General features: G+C 52.7%; 1 protein-coding gene across 6 annotated transcripts in view; it reads right to left on the bottom strand.

The window, feature by feature from the left end:
* PCBP3 (poly(rC) binding protein 3) overlaps nucleotides 1-17,600 on the bottom strand; it is a 269,833-nt gene that overhangs the window by 48,459 nt on the left and 203,774 nt on the right. For all 6 annotated transcript variants that reach the window (XM_057306866.1, XM_057306868.1, XM_057306867.1 and 3 more), the window contains one exon: nucleotides 17,271-17,402. In XM_057306866.1, the coding sequence (XP_057162849.1) occupies nucleotides 17,271-17,280 (10 nt within the window). In that variant the 5' untranslated portion in view covers nucleotides 17,281-17,402. The remainder of the gene's footprint in view (nucleotides 1-17,270; nucleotides 17,403-17,600) is intronic.

The raw sequence follows: 17,600 nt of genomic DNA, 5'->3' as shown, positions 1-17,600 counted from the left end.
TAGTTTTATGTTTTACATTCAGATATTTGATCCATTTTGAGTTAACTATTGTATAAGCTATGATGTTTAAGTCAAGGGTTTTTGTTTTGGGTTTAATTATTTGCATATAGATATCCAATAGTTTCAATGCCATGTCTTGCAAAGAGTACCCTTTCTGTATTAAATTGCTTTATTATCATTGTCCACACCCATGTGGGTGTGCCCTGGCCCCTGGTGTGTTTCGTTTACGTCTGTGCCTATCGACCCGCCACCTCCACATCTTGATCACCATAGCATTACCATGTCCTAAAATTACTCCAACTTGATTCTTTTTCAAAATAGTCTTGGGTTAACTAGTTCCTCTGTGTTTTCATGAAAATCTTAAAATCAACTTGTTTATATCTATAAACATTCCCACTGGGACTTTGACAGGAACGACATTAAACCTACAGACCTGCCTGGGAGACATCAACATCCTTGTTATGTTGAGTGTCCCAATATGTGAACACGATGTCTGATCTGGGTCTTCTTTGATTTCCCTCATTGGCATTTTGTAGTTTTCAGTATACAGAATCCTATGCATATTTTGTTAGATCCAGAGCAAGTATCTAACTTTTTGGAGTTCCTGTAAATGGTATTGCGTTTTGAATTCAGTTTCTGATTGCTCTTTCATGGTCTGCAGGATAGTACTGGCTTTCATATGCTGACCTTGCATTCCTAACAGGTGAACCTGCTTAGTGGTTCCAGGAGTTTCTTGTACACTTAATGGGATTTTTGATGCAGGCAATCATGTCATCTGCAAATAGAAGACGGGTTTATTTCTTCCTTCCAAATCTGTCTGCCTTTCATTTCTGTTTCCTGCCGTACTGAGCGGGCTAAAACTGGCAGCACGATGTTCAACAGAGTGGCGAGAGCAGACACCCTTGTTTTGCTAATGATTTTAGGGGGAGCATTAGTCTCTCACCATTAACTATAATGTTAGTTGGTAGCTATAGCTTATCCCACTTAAAAAAAAAAGATTTTATTTATTTATCTGAAGGAGAGAGACTGCACACAAGTCGGGGGGATGGGAAGAGGGGGAAGGAGAGGGACAATCACACTCTGCACTGAGCAGGGAGCAGGGAGCCCATGTGGGGCTCAATCTCACAATCCCAAGATCATGACCTGAGCCGAAACCAAGAGTTGGACACTTAACCGACTGAGCCACCCAGGAACCCCTCGCTTACTCCATTTTGATCAGAACCAAAACTTCATTCAATCGTTCATATTGATCAAACTGGCAAAATCTGTTTATAATCAGTACTACCTAGATAAATTCTGATAAATCACATTTTCAATCATTCTTTCTTAAAAGAATATTCAAATCAACAAAATTCTAGTAAAATAAATATCGTCAGGGGTGCCCTGGGTGGCTCAGTCAGTGAAGCGTCTGCCTTCAGCTCAGGTCATGATCTTGGGGTCCTGGGATCAAATCCCACGTTGGGATCCCTGCGGGGAGCCTGCTTTTCCCTCTTCCTCTGCCCCTTGCCCCCCACTCGTGCACACACACACACACACACACTCTCTCTCTCTCAAATAAGTAAATAAAATCTTTAAAAAAAAATACTGTCCTAGCGAGGTGCATGGCTGTAACAGCAGCAGGAGCAGTGATAGTGCCCTTATCCATGTGCTTTTACTGTGGAGACCCATCCAGTCCTCACGCTCAAGGGGCCATTCCCACCTGTTTGATGAGAAAAGCAGGAACACGACAGTGAACAACAAGCTAGTTGTAGAGCCCATGCCCCTGACCACTGGGCAGTTTTCATGCTGGTCAAATACAAAACCCAGTGATGGTGTTCGTTTCAGACATGAAGGAAAGACCGTCAATGTTTGAAAGTGGCAGGTACTCTCCCATTTGGCATGCTTGTTTCTTCAAGAGTAAATAGATTTGGATATTAAAGTAGAAGTTTTACGGCTGTCTGTGGAATTCACAGCAGCAATCCCACTCACTCAAGAGTACTACCCCGCTCTCTCCCGACATGAGACCTCTCACCCAGAGAAGGGAGCAGAAGTCCCGCCAGCAAACCTCCAGCTGAGGCTCACGCGGCTGCAGTGAGAGCCAGGGCAGGCCGACAGCCCTGCTGTGGCCACCTTAGCGGTGCTTTACCCAGGGCTCCACCCAGGGTCTCAGCTGTCTGGCGGGAGGGGACCATGGAAGGAACCTCGAGGGACAACCACAGACTTGATTTATTGTGTTTAACAGCTCAGTGCCCCGTTAGGCTGCAGGAGGCCAGGACAGCAGAAACCGACAGAGCCTATTAGCTGCTTTATGCTCCTTGAGAGACTCACAATGCAGATTATGTCCTTGAGGCCAGGAAGGGGAGGGGAGACTTCTGTAATGTAATGCTCTTGCCAGTCACAGTTAGCATTCGGCATTCGGAAGATGTTCAGCACGTATGCAACCCTGACATCAGTGAGCATTCTACACGGCCTGCGGGCTCATCACTCAGGTGTCCAGACAGACGAACCTGATGGGGCTGGGGGGCCTGCTCACCTTGCCCCCTCGCTCTAGAGGCTGCAGTGTGTTGGCCTCGTGTCCAGAACGCTGCAAAGCTTTTCTCTTTCTAGCAATGTGTGCTCTGCATCCAGGGATGCCGAGATTTCTCAGGCTTCCCTTTCGGTCCAAGGCATAGCCTACATCAGAGTGTATCTCTTACAAATGCTCCAGTTATTTCAAATATGTACTTCAAAATTTATAACATCTTTGCTGTGGAGACAGGGCAGGACTCCTGAGACCTGTGTCTGATCCTGTCTCTGACACCTCCACCCGCCCTGCACTGACAAACTGTGTGTGAACTTGACCCTCCCTGAGGCCATGGGTAACAGAGCCCTGGCTTCTGTGTGTCCAGTGTCCACGCTCAGTCTGTCTGCACATGCTTTATCTTCCCACAGACCCTGTGGCTGTGGCGGGAAGCCTATGGCGGCAGCGACCCACGACCCATGACCAGACACTCCGTTCTCACCAGGTGCTGGGCACAGGGTGTAGGATGGGGAAGCACAGTCCTTGAGTAGCTCTCAGTTTGGAGAAGAAATTGGACTATAGGCTGGGACAGCCAGCAATCCAAAAGGTTGAAATTCAACCTGCAATCCCTACCTTACCCTCCAGAGATACGTTCCAGATAGGTTAGAGATCCAAAGTTCCTCTTCTGGAAGGAAGGAAGGAAGGAAGGGAGGGCTTCTTATGGCCTCAGGGTCCAGGAGATGTGAAGAGGGAGAGGCTGGGCAATGGTCCAGTGCTTCTGCTGCAGTAGGAGGGCATGGAACGTCCCTCCTTCCTGCCCTGGCCCTGGTCAGCCTGTTCCTGGCAGACGTCTGAGACCACAGAGAGAAGCAGGCCTGGGTGAATTGGGCCCAAAGAAGCCAACAAAAGGGTAGAAACACATGTGGCCCACCTACCCGAGGGACCTGTGGACTCAGCACTCCGTAGGTGCCAGTCAAGGAACAACCCTCCTTTCCTGATGTCCTGTGACTCAGCCGCTGGACAACAGCAGGGACAGAGCTGTGTTTACTGATTCCCCTGTTCACTCACAAGGATGACAACACGACCCCGGGACCTGACCCGATCACCGAGGCGTCTGTAGTGATGTGGTGTCCCACCTGGGACATCGCAAGGAGCCAGGCATGTGGCACAGCACAGGAGCAGAGATGCCCTGTACCAGCTGGGACCTTCGGGAATGGAAGATGCTGAGTCGGGATGATCCAGGCGCTGGGATTAGTAACTTGCTTTTGTGACCTGTGCCCGCACAGCATACCTAACTATAGTTACCTCCATGGTGGGTCTGGACATCCTGAATTTTAGGGCCCCCAGTAAGTAGGTCCCCTCCAGAGCGTGCCCGGTAATACAGCGAGAGGCCAGCAAGGAGGACCGTCCACACCTTGAATGGGCACACAAAGCCCAGAATAATCTACAAATAACTTTAAGAAGGGGTAGGTGAATTTAATGGGGTGGCTACAAGCAAAAGCTAGAAAATGAATTTTTTAAAAAAAGATACCATTTACAAGAACATAAAAAAATCAGTTAGGACAAATCTAACAAAAGGTGTGTGAAATTTCTTTGTAGAAATCTGTAAAATATTACTAACAGAAATTAAAGACCCAATAGACTAAGCAGAAATTAAAGAAGACCTAATAGACTCAAACACTTAAAAATTAAGATGTTAATTCTCCCCAAACTGATTTCCAGATTTAATTCTATAGACAAGCTGGTTTCGAAATGTATGTGAAAAATTCATCAGGCCAAGAGCAGCCAAGACTTTCCCTAAGAAAAAGAACGAAGTGAAAGTCCTATTTACGAGAAAGTACTTTAGCCCGTGTGGTGGGGGCACAGGAGGAGATAAGCAGGCTGCCAGGACACAGGAGTCTGGGCACATGGACACTCAGGGAGCAGAGCGCGGTGCTCCCAACACACATGCCCAGCCGACAGCACTGGTGAGGGGAGATATGAGACCGGAGGCCCACCCCCAAATAAACTCCGGGGCCTGGGGCCCTCAATGAGAAGACCGCATAGGACACCGCCTGTACGATCGGGGGGAAGGACAGAGGCTTACGAGACATGAAGAGCTTTAGCGGGTAACACAAGGGCAACAGGATGTCAGAATCACAGTTTGTCAACTGACTGGAGAAAGGACAGTAGCCCACAACGGGGCAGAAGATCTCTGCAGCTCATGTACTCACCTGGGGCTCCCATCTGAAAAACACTTCTATGCTGCTACAGAAATGTGGGCACAGCCCAAGTGGCTAGCAACTGTGCCAGACGGCAGCGGGTGTCATCAGTGGTGAGCAAAGCGCAGACCACAGTCACAGTGCGACACCAGCCCAGCAGAAACTCCCACAACGCAACCCTGACCCTACTTCCCAGAGCTGGTGAGAGCGAGGCCGCTGGGGGCTGAGCCACTGCCCCCACAATTCACAGACGGCACACTCAGCGGGGAAGCTCGTCCCACCCGGGACGGGCGCCACGTGCCTCTGGTCAGCTAGAAATTCGAATATTCTGATCAAATATTAACAAATAGGATCAGCAACATAAGAAGACTAATAATACACAATACCCAGATGAGGTTTATTCTTGGAATGTATGTAACTCAATAGCAGGAATTCTGTTGAGAACATAAATCCAACGAGGAACTCCATAACCACACAAACAATAACAAACAGTGCCTAACACTGACGGGTGTCTCCGGGGGCAGGAGTGCAGGTACAGTCCTCCCCACAGCCCTGCAAGGAAGGTGCATCTCTAGGCTGGGCGGTGGCGGCGGGGGGCCGGGGGGGTTGTCAAGGGAGGAGCCTGCAGCTCACAGCTGGGAAGTGGGAAACAGAGCCCAAGGGCGCCCAGCTCTGCAGGTGCTGCTTCTCCGCAGGTGCGGAAAGGCCGTCAATAAGGCTCCACATGCCACGACAAGGGGAAGTAGGGACAGAAGAAACACCTCCGGTCAGGTAAAGATCATTTACCCCCCCCACAATTCAAATCTGTGTCCTCATGACCATTTTTTACTGGGGAAGAGGCAGGGCATGGAGCTCCTAATGCCAGCTTTTATTATACCAAAGTGGTAACTTACACCAAGAAGCCTGAGAATCTGGAAAGAATTTTAGATAAATACAACAAAAGAAAGGGTACGTCAAGGACCATCCTCTCCTGTCGCGTCTGAGGCTCTGAGGACTGGAGACGGTCCTACACATCGCTGTCTCCCACAGAATCCCAATGTGAGGAGAGGTCACTGTGGGGCCCCAGAGGGTCTGTCGGGGTGGCGGCTGCCCCTCATCCTTCTGAGCCTGGTTAGGGTCAGGGACACTTTGCTCACGCTGAAGCCCTGCCCTGGGATGCAGGGGTGAGGCAGACTGGCTGGCAGGGAGGGCAGAGGAGGCACCCACAAAGGGCACAGGAACAAAACCCCGAGGAGAAGCTCAGAGCCCCCTCTGCAGCCTTGGCCCTCAGGCCCCACGGAGAGGAGGGTCTTCTTACCTGAGGGGGCCCTGAGTGCAGGAGGGGCAAGCAGGCAGCCCAGGCCAGTCTCGGGCACCTGCTCTGCCAAGAGTCATCCAGAGGCCCCTTCCTCAGCAGGTGTCTTCGTGGGACACACAGGTGAAGGGTTCCCTTTATCGTGAGGGCTGGCTGCTCCATCCTAAGAGGACTGAGGGTCACCTCAGCCTCTAGAATATGAGAGCTCATGGGCACAGACCAGCCGTATGGTATGCAGATGCGATGCAGAGGCCAGAGGCAGCAAGTGGCTTGCCCTCGGTCACAGGTGTGCAGCAGGAGGGCCTGGGGCCTGGTGGACCAGCCTCGCCACCTCAGGGCCCAGAATCATGCAGCCAAATGATGGCTGTCCCCGGCCCAGCGGTCCTTGTGTAGCTGCCTGTGCAACAGGGAGCGAGTCTGTGGGGCCTGGGTGGGCCCACTCTCCTCTGCGCTAGCCCCAAGGCCCCTGTGGTCATGCTGGCAGGCCTCCTGGATGCACTGACTGATGCTGTTAGAGGATTCATCCAACAGCACAGGCAAAACCATGGATTACTCTTAACTATGTGGAAAATAAGCTAAAATCAGTTGAGTAAGTCATTTCTTTCAATGTATTAATATTTTTTTAAAGATTTAAAAAACTTTATTAATGGAGGGGGAGTGCGTGCACAAGCAGGGGTAGGGGCAGAGGCAGAGGGAGAAGCAGACTCCCTGCCAAGCAGGGAGCCTGACTCAGGGCTCAATCCCAGGACCTGGGCCGAAGGCAGACTCTTAACCAACTGAGCCACCTAGGCACCCCATCAGTGCCTTAATATTTTAATAATAACATCATTACGATGCTGAGAAGGGACATCTACTAAAAATAAAATAAAATAATTTTCAAAAAAAGATACAAGCGAAAGCAATGAAAACCATTAAGAAGACCCTTCCCAAATGAAGGGAAGGAAAATTGGGGGGGGGGGAGAGGAGGACAACACTCTATTAAAATAGAGACGACATATGTCAGTACAGGGGTATGGGAATGAAACGTGACGGAAGCCGCCAGCGCAAAGACACGAGGCGCTGACAGCAGACAAGCTCCACAGGATGAAGGAGGCCACAGCACGGAACTAAACAGTAACAAGAGTAACTCCAGGGAAAAAGCAAGGCAATTTCGATAAAAAAACAAAAAAAAGACAAAAAATTCAAGTGTAAAGTATGACTAAAACCTACAGGAAACCAGATTAAAAGCCTACGGACACCGTGACTTGGACCCTGAACCTTGCACTGCTGACGTGCCGAGGCCCAGGGAGGCGCTGGGGCCGAGGGATGAGAGTGCAAGGTGCAGCTGTGGGCACAGGGCGCAGGCGGCTGGGCACAGGCTCTGGGGAATACACACGCTCACACCGTGGTCTGGCCACTGGAGCCCACAGCCTGTGTCCCCTGCTGGGTGAGCTGCCTGCCCACGACGGAGGGCCCCCTGTGTGTCCTGGGATGAACCTGGAAGGCAGGAGGGGGATGGGTCAGGAGACAGCAAGGGGGCGTCAGTGGTGGACCTGCCCCTCCGGGCTCCTCGCTGTGCTGAGGGGTCTGCACCTGGAAGTGTGTCCCACGTGGCGGGAGCCGACATGCAGGAGGGAGCCTGAGGCACTGCCTGCGACTGCTGGGGTGGCCCCCTCCCTGTGCCAGACTGACCCTGGGGGAGAGGGAGGGAGCTGAAATGCCCCCTGGGCACCTGAGTAGTTGTGGCCCGGTGCAGGGGCCGGGGGCAGCCTCAGCAGTGGAATGGGGGGCAGTGAGGCCACGACCTCCCGGAGTCAGTGACCTCACTGACCACAGGCACCCCTCCCCCCAGCTGATGCTCCTGATGAGCTTTAATCCCCTGGACCTCAATCCCTGATGGGGCCTTAATCCTGCAAACCTGCAGCAGCCTGCCGCTGTGACATACGTGCCTCGGGCTGGGTTTGCTTTTAGTTCAGGGTGTGTCAGAGCAAGATGCGGACATGGACGACCTCTGACCTTTCCCACTTGCCAACACGCGAAGGCAGATTTATAAATCCATGCAGAGACAGCGCACAGGTGACCTGACGGAGCAGCCGGAGAAGGCTGTCCAGATCTCGAGCTTGTGTCACACGAGCTCTGTGAAGCGGGGAGTCACTGCTGCAGAGCCTAACATCTCAGGGGGCTGAGGTTCTGAGCCAGCCCACAGAGCTGACCCGGCCCCCACGGGCCCCCTGACGGGACATGCGACCCCGGTCTTCCTTCCCGCTCAGCCACAGTCTCTGCACACCTGGGGGTCACAGGATGGGGAGGGGGAGAGGGAGGGGGGCGCTGGCATTGCCCGGGGGACCAGGCGGCTGTTCGCCAGGCAGGTGCCGTGGACACAGCCAGGGGACAGGTCAGCAGGAATGCCTCCTGGCCCTGCGTCCTCCCTCCTCCAGCCCAGCCTGAGGGAGGAGCTCAGGAACAGACGCTCGGAAAGTCAAAGATACACATCGCTCGGTCACCAGGGCCAGTGGGTTTTTAAAGGTTTGATTATAACAGCAGCACACTCCTTTTTAAAACCAGTAAAAAGAGCAGAGTAAGAAGGCAAACATGCTAGCAGAGCTGGTCCAGCTGAGGTGTGCGGGCAGCAGAGCGGGCCCCGCGCTCTGAGACAAGCGGACAGGGGACAGAGCGCCCCTGACCGCCCCGCCCACCGAGGGGGATGCTCTCACCCGACCCTTTCCTTAGCATTTGCGGACACATACCGTCCTTTTGTTTTGCATAAATATCACACTACGTGTGCTCTGTGACTGGATTTTAAAATGCGGGGATAATTCACAGGCATGAAAATGCAGAGGCTGATTTTCACACATGCACTCACCCATCTGACCACCAATTCACGACACAGAACATTCCAGACCCGAGGAGAGGCGCCTCTGGCCCCGTCCTGCCGCCCCACCAGCCCACCCAGCACTGTTGGCTGGGGTCCGCACGGTGCCTTCCACTGTTACGCTCTCGCGTCCGGCTTCCCTCACACCGAACCATGTTCCCGAGAGCCGTCCGTGCTGTGCTAAGTGACAGTGGGGTTCTCTCTAGGACTCCAGGTACAAACACGGGCACTTGTGCCGGCCCTTCTCCAGTTTGAGGCTGAGGAACAAAGTCGGCGCATCGCGCACGTCTGTGTGGAGACAGGGGCCCTGCCGGGGGTGCAGGCGGGGCCGCTGCGGCTCCCGGGGTCTCGCCGCCCCCACCCGACACGTCTCCACGCAGGACGACCCGCTCACTTTCCCACCTACACGGCACCCGCCGTCCTGAGAGCAGGCACCTCCTGACCAGTGCGCACACACTGCGGTGAGACAGACCCGCCTGGCGCGGCCGGCGCACGGCCTCGCTGCCCTCCGGGCGGCCTTCCTCCGACACTCCCATCCAGGGTGCACAGTGGGAGCCGGCCTGCGTTTCTTAGAACTGGTCGTTTCTCTGCAGTTGCGGCTCCCATCCTGAGCGGTCCCCTCTACTGCGCTGCTACTGTTCCCCGGCCGGCCACTACGTGCAGGCGCGTGAGCGCGGTGCCCGGTCAGCTTTGTTGAGGATGCCCTTCCCCGGGAAAGACTGTTTTAGAAAACCCGACGCACATTTTCTGTGAATCTTCTATAGTTTTGTTACCGCCTCTCAAATACCCTAGTGTTGGGTGTAAGTCTAAATGTGGTGTTTTTAACTAGGGTGCTGATCAGCCCAACAGCATTTACTACCAGTCTATCCATTCCTACTGATTCAAACACCACTTTCATTAAAGCAAACCAAGCCCACCTCCCTGCAGCTCTGCCCCCACCCGTGACTCCCTCATTTTTTGCACCCAGTAGGATGTTTTTTACACAGATGCATTTTCTTTTTCCCCTCTTGGGTTCTTCCGGATGTTTTTAATGCTGCCCCTGCCCCTGCACACACATTAGTGCCGGCTGCCTGCTCGGGGATGGCGGCCTCAGGCAGGGAGCGGATGTGCACAGCTGGGAGCTCATCCCTTGCCCCCAGCCAGCCCCCAGAGATGCTGGACATGACAGCGACTCCTGGGGTCCCCTGGCCAGCCAGCAGACTGCCCAAGCTTACCCTGCTGCCCTGGGCTCCTGCCTCCACACCAGCCAGCGGGACCCCATTTTCCCCACGGTCCCTTCCTTTCTGGTTTTCCCGGAGTCTCAGCTCAGCAGCAGGGTCGACGGAGCACTGCTTGGTAGTGGGGTCTGCCGCACAGCAAGGCCACGGGCAGAACAGGTTCTAAGGCTCCAGCACGGTGAGGACTGACCTGCACACCAGGGTTGCACACCATATAAAACACGAAATCACCCTGAGGGGCTCCCCACAGGTGTGTCTGGTTCCTATCAGCCTGACAGATCATTAGACCTCTGTGCTCTGGAGCCCAACGGGTGCTCAGTAGGATGCTCTCAGCCTCCGATCCGGCCGTGTCCACAGACCACACGCTCCCTGCACCGGTCGTGCGTGACCACCATCCACACGTTCACTCCTGTGTGGTTGGCCCCAGTGGCTCCCACACCTACACGGCTGTCAACATCACCAGAAGGTTTGACAGATCACTGACCAGGCTCACCCAGGGTTCGGACAGATGGCCGGTGGTAGCTGAGAACCTGCCTCTCCCGGAGAATCCTTGGGTGATGGTGGTGGTGGTCTAGGACCCTCTCCAAGAACTGCACTATTCATTAAAATAACGCAGCCAGGGGGGCGCCTGGGTGGCACAGTGGTTGAGCGTCTGCCTTCGGCTCAGGGCGTGATCCCAGCGTTCTGGGATCGAGCCCCACATCAGGCTCCTCTGCTATGAGCCTGCTTCTTCCTCTCCCACTCCCCCTGCTTGTGTTCCCTCTCTTGCTGGCTGTCTCTATCCTGTCGAATAAATAAAATAAAATCTTAAAAAAAAAAAATAACGCAGCCAGGACCCAGGGAGAAGGCAACCCAGGGCTTTCCCCACAGGCACGCCACACACGCCAACTCTGCCCAAGGACGGCTCAGTGCCCTGACCTCTGAAGCCCCCACCTCAGCCAGAATGAAGATGTCTATCAAAGGCTCCTGCTGTGGGGTATGTGGGACCCTTCCTGAGGCTTCCTTGCTTCTTGGTGGTGGGCGTCTGCCTTCTTATGCAGAGCTGGGGGCTCACAGACACAGCACATGCCCTGGGCAAACCAAGCACGAAGGCCAGCCAGACCCAACACCAGTGTGGCCCTTTCAGTTTCCAGGCGAGTCAAGGGCAAAGCACTGAGTGTGCCGTTCAGAGACATCCCCTTCCCCACCGTGTGTTCTCTTCCCGGGTCAGCGGGAAAGAGAAGGCCGTGTACAGTGCGGGACCTCGTGGACGAGTTTGGAGCACCGCACCCTCTTGCTTTGTGTTAGGACACTTCTGAGAAGTACAAAGGGACATGGCCATTGCCTCTGCATTGTTATATCTATGTTATTTCTGGGAAAAAAAAATTATCTACTCCTCCAGTAAGTAAGAGAAAATAAACATCCCATAACAATGGCCGGAATGCTAGTTTTATTTCTAGAGACAACAGTTCTCATTTTCCTCCAATGGCAATAAATTGGGGGGGGCTGTTATGATTTTATAATTTCACATGAACACACATGCTTGTCATACTCGCGGATCTAGTCTCGGTCGCACCTAAGATGACCATGTGTGCACATCATCCTTGCCTTGGGGTGCGCGCCAGGCAAGGCAGGAAAGCGAGGTTGTTAAACACGGCACTGAAGTACGTGCGGCTTTCTGAGAGAAGCATTTACCACCACAGATAGTAACGACTTTGGAATTTTCTGCCCTATCTTAATGAAAAAGCAGAAATAATTTCTCTTTCTTCAAGAGTGTAAGGTGGATATTACATGTGATTTAGAAATATCACATGTGATTCTCTCAGAGGCTGCCAGTAAGGGGAGACGGGGATCACCCTCTCACGAAGGGAAGGGCTTCTTTTGCTACCGCGGGTACAACTGCTGCTTTACATCCAAACGTCAAGTAATCCATAATCCACACGTGTTTACATCTACTTCTGTGAACGTAGCCACGGGCCCATGTTTCCTGGAAAGCTACTTAAAATTCAAATTCTAAATATTGTATCTCAGAAAGGCAAAAAGCTTTTCTTCTGTAGAACACCCTCAGATCAAACACCATTATGACTTTGCTTCTGGAAGCCGACACACCCCCCCCCCCAAGCAAACCCACAGCAGAGCGTGTCTTTGTCTAAATACGGCGCCAGTGGTACCCACTGTACAGACATTGCAAACATTTTCCAGCCCGCTCATTACCTGCCAAAACAGGTCCGTCAGAAGGATACTGAGCTAACGGTATCTTAGTTCATGTATAGGACAGCAAGATCAATCAGTCTATAAAAGTTTGTTATTTATAAGCTACAAAACTCATGTTAGTTTTACAAACACTTTTAAATACACGTTCCGCATCTGCTTGGCCATGAAGGAATCACATTTGCCGGCCTTCCCACAGATAATACAGAGAACCACGTTCTTTCTCAGTAGAAGTAACAAGCCCCAACACTGCACGTTCTCTATACACAACGGCATGCGTGTGTTAACCTGGCTCCGATACACCGATTCCACGCTGCGTGCGGACTAGTGAAGCCAGGAGCTCACTTGTTTGGCGCAGAGGCTGACACTCTCACACAAAGGCGCTGGCCGCACTGACAGCACAGGGCCCCGGACTGTGGAGTGGCCAGTGTGTCTTAGGGGAGCCCTGTTCCCACCCCTCCCCAGTGTCACCGACAGAGAGCTGTAAGATTGCAATGCTCACCTTTTTACACACTAACACTTTAACACGAGAGTGGTAACAGTGGACCTTGATCCCTAAAAAGGAGCCATATTCTTAAAATAGAACTTAATGTAAGGATCTTCCTCTGAATGTCATGGAAAGTGCTGTGCCTGCCTCAGCAGGCCCTGCTAGCAGCTCCTGAGGACCCGCGCGTGCCCCACTCCTCGACACACAGCCTGTTCTCCTGGCCAGAGCGGCCTCCCCTGGCCCCAGCACCCCTTACCTCAGAACAAAGCGGCTCTGGGAGGTCAGGAAGAGCCGGCTGGATGCGGCTATCAGACAGATGGCCACCCTCCTTGTCTAGAGAAGATGAAATGCTAAAGGAGAAAAATCAGAGTGGGTTTTGTCCTAACCAAAGGAGGCTACAAATCCCATTGGCCTCAGGTTGGAAACCTCGTGACATACGACCGGGCACATGTGACCTACTTTTCGCCCAACTCCCCTCATTCCGTTGGAGGGGTGCACCCGGCACGGATGTGCTGTCATTTCAATGACTCCGTCCCCCAAACAGGGGCCAGCGCACACATCGGCATGCCTGCGGGACATGGGCCGCGGCAGCTCAGCCCTTGGACAGGAAGGCGTGGGTGGGCCCTAGTGATGGAAATGCAGCTCCTAGGGCCTGAGCTGTCACTGCTGCTGTCAGCTGTCTGCCACGGTTGGGCCTGGCACAAAGCTAGTCCTGTTGAAGCACTCGGTCCTGTAACTGCAGGATGAGGTGCCCGAAGCGGCACCAATTGCAAATTCTCCCCCTCCCCCTTTTTTTGGTGATCTAGGGCTGCTAGGTCCAGGCCTAGAAGCAAGCCGCACACACGTAAGCTTAGAAACGCATGAGCGCTGTATGTCCTTGAAAGCCATCCTGATGCAGGGCTCTGGTGTGGGCAGCGCTGATGGGAGGGCTGACGCAGCCCCGTGAGAAGTGGTGGGGAAGGCACATCTGCCACCGAGCAGGACAAAGTCGCCCTCAGTCCACCTTCTACTTAGCACTGTTAGCTCACCAGCTCACATGAAACCAGATGCAGACAAATGATAAAAACCTGTAACAGGCAGAGCTAAAAACACGGATGCAGAGAGGAATCGCTGGCTGTGAGGACAGGCTCTGGCTTTCTGGAGCCAACAAAGGAGCACAGAAAGTGGAGGCATGCAGGTGCTATTGACCAGTCAGCCTGATTGTTCATTACAGGAAAACAACTTAAAATAGCACAAATATTGGATGCTCACTGCAGAAAAAAACAGAAAATGCACTTATGAAAAAAATAACCTATATCATTATTCAGAAAGACCACCAGTGATAGTGGGGTATTTTGAGGTCCACTGAGTCAGACCTTTGTCTCGGTGGTGTGTGTCATTATATTTTTTAATAAAAATAGGAGAAACCACCCACGTTTGCCCTGTTTTTCTCATTTAACATTACATATGAAATTTTTCTATGTCAACATATTTAAACCTACATAACAATGATCAAGTTCCCCATATTTTACTATTCTTATTATGCATAAAATGTTATGCATTTTAATGTAGACAATGTAACCAAACTGCAATGCTTGTATTCCCAGGTTTTTGAGATGTTATATATTTTTTAAAAGATTTTACTTATTTATTTATTACCTGCGCCGGGGGAGGGGAGTGGCAGAGGGAGAGGAGGAAGACGACTCCCCTCTGAACAGCACGTCCAACTCAGGCTCGATCCCAGGACCCCGGGATCAGGACCTGAGCCAAAGGCAAACACTTAACTGACTGAGCCACCCAGGAGCCCTGCGTGGTTATGTCAAAGAATGTTTCCACAGCCCTCTGTGGGTGGACCTCTTCCTGCCCCTCTCTTGTTTCCTTGGAATACATATTTACAGATATCATTCCTCAGTGGAAGGATATACATGCTTGAAGCTCGGCACAAAGTGACAAAATGGCTCAGGCACTGTCACTGCCATGACAGGGGGCTGTTCCCTGTGCTCCCACAGCCTGGGCAGCTCTGTCCTCAGTGCCCGACTGAGCCCTGAGTCCTGGGGACATCAGCCGCTATTGGCCAAGCAAGGAGGAAGGTACTGAGATCTGGCCTGCAGACAGTCCTGCCATGCGTCTGGCCCTGCCGGCTACTTCCCACCTTGTAGCAGGTCTCTGTGGAGGACCCGTCCTTACTCCCGGACAGACGAGGGAAGGAGCAGCACAGTCACACATGGCTTGCTCCTGGTCATAAAGCTCGGGCCATGGAAACCCGGCTCTTGCCCACTGGGCAGCCGACAGCGTCAAGTGCTACTGAGGGCCTGGGGAGGACCAGACACTGGCTGGTGCGTCTGGCCAGCGCAGGCCTCAGCCCTCAACAGACAGGTCTGGTGCAAGGTAAGCAGGTGGTGACAGCAAGGCCAGCCATCTGGGGGGTTACCACAAGCAGATATACTGCCATGGGGCACGCCGGCCTGTTTTGTGCAGGTGGGAAGCAGAGAGAGCCTAGATGGAAAGGAAGTGGTATGAAGGAGGGACATGAAAGACCAGAGTCACCAGCCAAAAGGAAGTGGCTGAGGGTGTGGGGGCCACAAAAGAGAAGAAGGGAGTGGCCCAGAGGTCCAGAGAAACCAAGGGATGGGGGCACCCTGCGTGCCAGAGGCAGCCGAGAGAAACCACGCCTGGTGAGAACTTAGGACGTGAACTTGGGCAGTTTCTGGGTAGAGGGCGCACTGCAAATGGGGTGGGGGATCCCCGCCTGCAAGTGCCATACCACCCAGAGGTTGGCCAGCTGTGGGCACTCAGCGGCTTCAGGGTCACTGGGACATGTTGGGCTCAGTGGCCAGTCACCTCCTGGATAGCTGTGGGTTTCCTGTTCTCATGGGTTCCACCCACTGCTTCTGTAGCCATGTCCCACACCTGACATGGGGTCAGATGCCCAGACCATCAAGCACATGGGTACTTGGCAAATGCAGCCAGGCAGACGGCAGGCTAACAAGCAGTGCAGGGCTCCCCAGCATGCACCTGCCTGGGCTGGAAAAGAGGCAGAAAGCCCTGTGTGGGGTCCCCTCAGCTCCCAGCTTTGGTGAGCCGCAGCCTGGCCCAGGCTCCAGAGATACCTGAAGAATACCGGTCAGACCTGGCTCTGGTTTACATAGCTGGCCTCACTCTTGACCACAGCCTGGACACACCAGTCATGACAAAGGAGCCTTCCCATCGGCTCCCATCCAAACCCAGCAGAGTTCAAGTCCACTGTGACGAGTCACTGACATTCAGCCCAACCAGACACCTGGAAGTTGAAATGCTTTTAACCATCCTCAATGGGAGGAACAAAGAAAAGAGCGAAACAACACGGGCCCAGGCTTATGGAACTGGGTCAAGCACCACAGGATTAACACGCTGAGCTGCAATTAACAAACAAACCCAGACAGACAACATGCAGGCAGAAGAGAAGCTGCTACGGAGAACAATGAAAACATCTGGAAAGGCAGTGAGGAGCCCAGTGTCCCTTATTGTTAAGTTTTGTGACTTTTAAAAGATGCACATGTTTCTTTGACAGCCACCTGGAGGGGGGTACGTTAACTCAGAACCTATATAATATTTGTGTTGTGAATCTGGATTAATAAATTGCACAGCTTAAACATTCTCAATGGCCACCTTTGTGTCTCCAGGTGAGTAAAGCATCCTAGAATGTATTCTCAAGGACTGAGCAAAGCCTGTGTAACATAAAGACACAGATGAATAACCTACAAGCGACCTAGGGATGACCACGGCACGTGCGCCACGGAAGGAACTTGAGGCCTCAATCTGAGGCCAGAGAACGTGGGTTCTGCAGGCCCGGCAGAGAGAGTCTGGACCTCAGGGTCCCGGAGTGCACAGGGACACAGAACACACATGCTCTTGCACCTGTGCATGTCCCCACAGTCCCGTTCACAGGCACACAAACTCTGCACACGTGCACAGCCCCCCATTCCTGCACACGTGCTCCTCTATGCACGCACACACATGCCGGCCACACAGGCTCCTTCCCAGCACAGCCACACACAGCACTGCACCCTTGCACACACAGGACTGTCAGTAGGGCCAGGCTAGCAGGCTGTGCTTAGCACGAGGGCCCTGCATGAGGCTGGTGCACATTTATGGGGGACCCAATAAACAAGGTGACAGCAGACCCAGCTCTTCAGAGTCCCCATCCAGCATTCTTTGGCAAATGGTGGGAGAAGGGCCAGGAGGGGTAAAAGCAGGGAATACTTAGGGGAAAAACAGTTCTAAGGGTTCCCATCCTCTTCAAACATTCAAGGGAAAAAGCCATGGATAAACGTTCTGTCTCAGCTTAGACCTGCTTCTTCAAAGTGCACCTCGACTCCAGAATCAGCCAGGAAGGCCATTCCTACACGATCATGCACGGCGTCCACCGCCTTTCTTTGTTAAACTTCCTGGCGCTGCTCCCCAGTGGTATCACATCAGGGACAGAAGAGGGTCAAACACATGGCCTCACTGTTCTCAAGGCTGACTTTGACCTTGTTACCTATGTTCCTGGTACACAGACAAGCAAATAAAAGATACTTTGCAGTCACTCACCTTCCCCCATAAGCAGGCTCTAAGAGTCAGGGCAGGTCCATAGACAGCCAGTGTTCAGACTTATTGTGACTTAGAGCATCACAGCTGGAACTGGTGACTGACAGGGCTGACTTTGTCCAGGGGCTCACCTACCTAAAACACAGAACACAGGGTACGTGAGTGTGCACGTTCATGACCTTGCCCAGTAGGACTGAGCTTCCACAGCACTGTTTCTTGCATTCGACAGAGCAGTAGAGGCGTCTTAAGTATTCACATATAAGGCACATGCGGGATATGGAGACGAAATGCCAGTGAGAACTTGTCCTGGGAATACTGCCCTATATACCCCAA

This window comes from Ursus arctos, unplaced genomic scaffold (genome assembly GCF_023065955.2).
Source record: "Ursus arctos isolate Adak ecotype North America unplaced genomic scaffold, UrsArc2.0 scaffold_4, whole genome shotgun sequence".
NCBI lineage: Eukaryota > Metazoa > Chordata > Mammalia > Carnivora > Ursidae > Ursus > Ursus arctos.
Note: the sequence above shows the minus strand (reverse complement) of the source record. Positions and strands in the feature narration are given on the sequence as shown.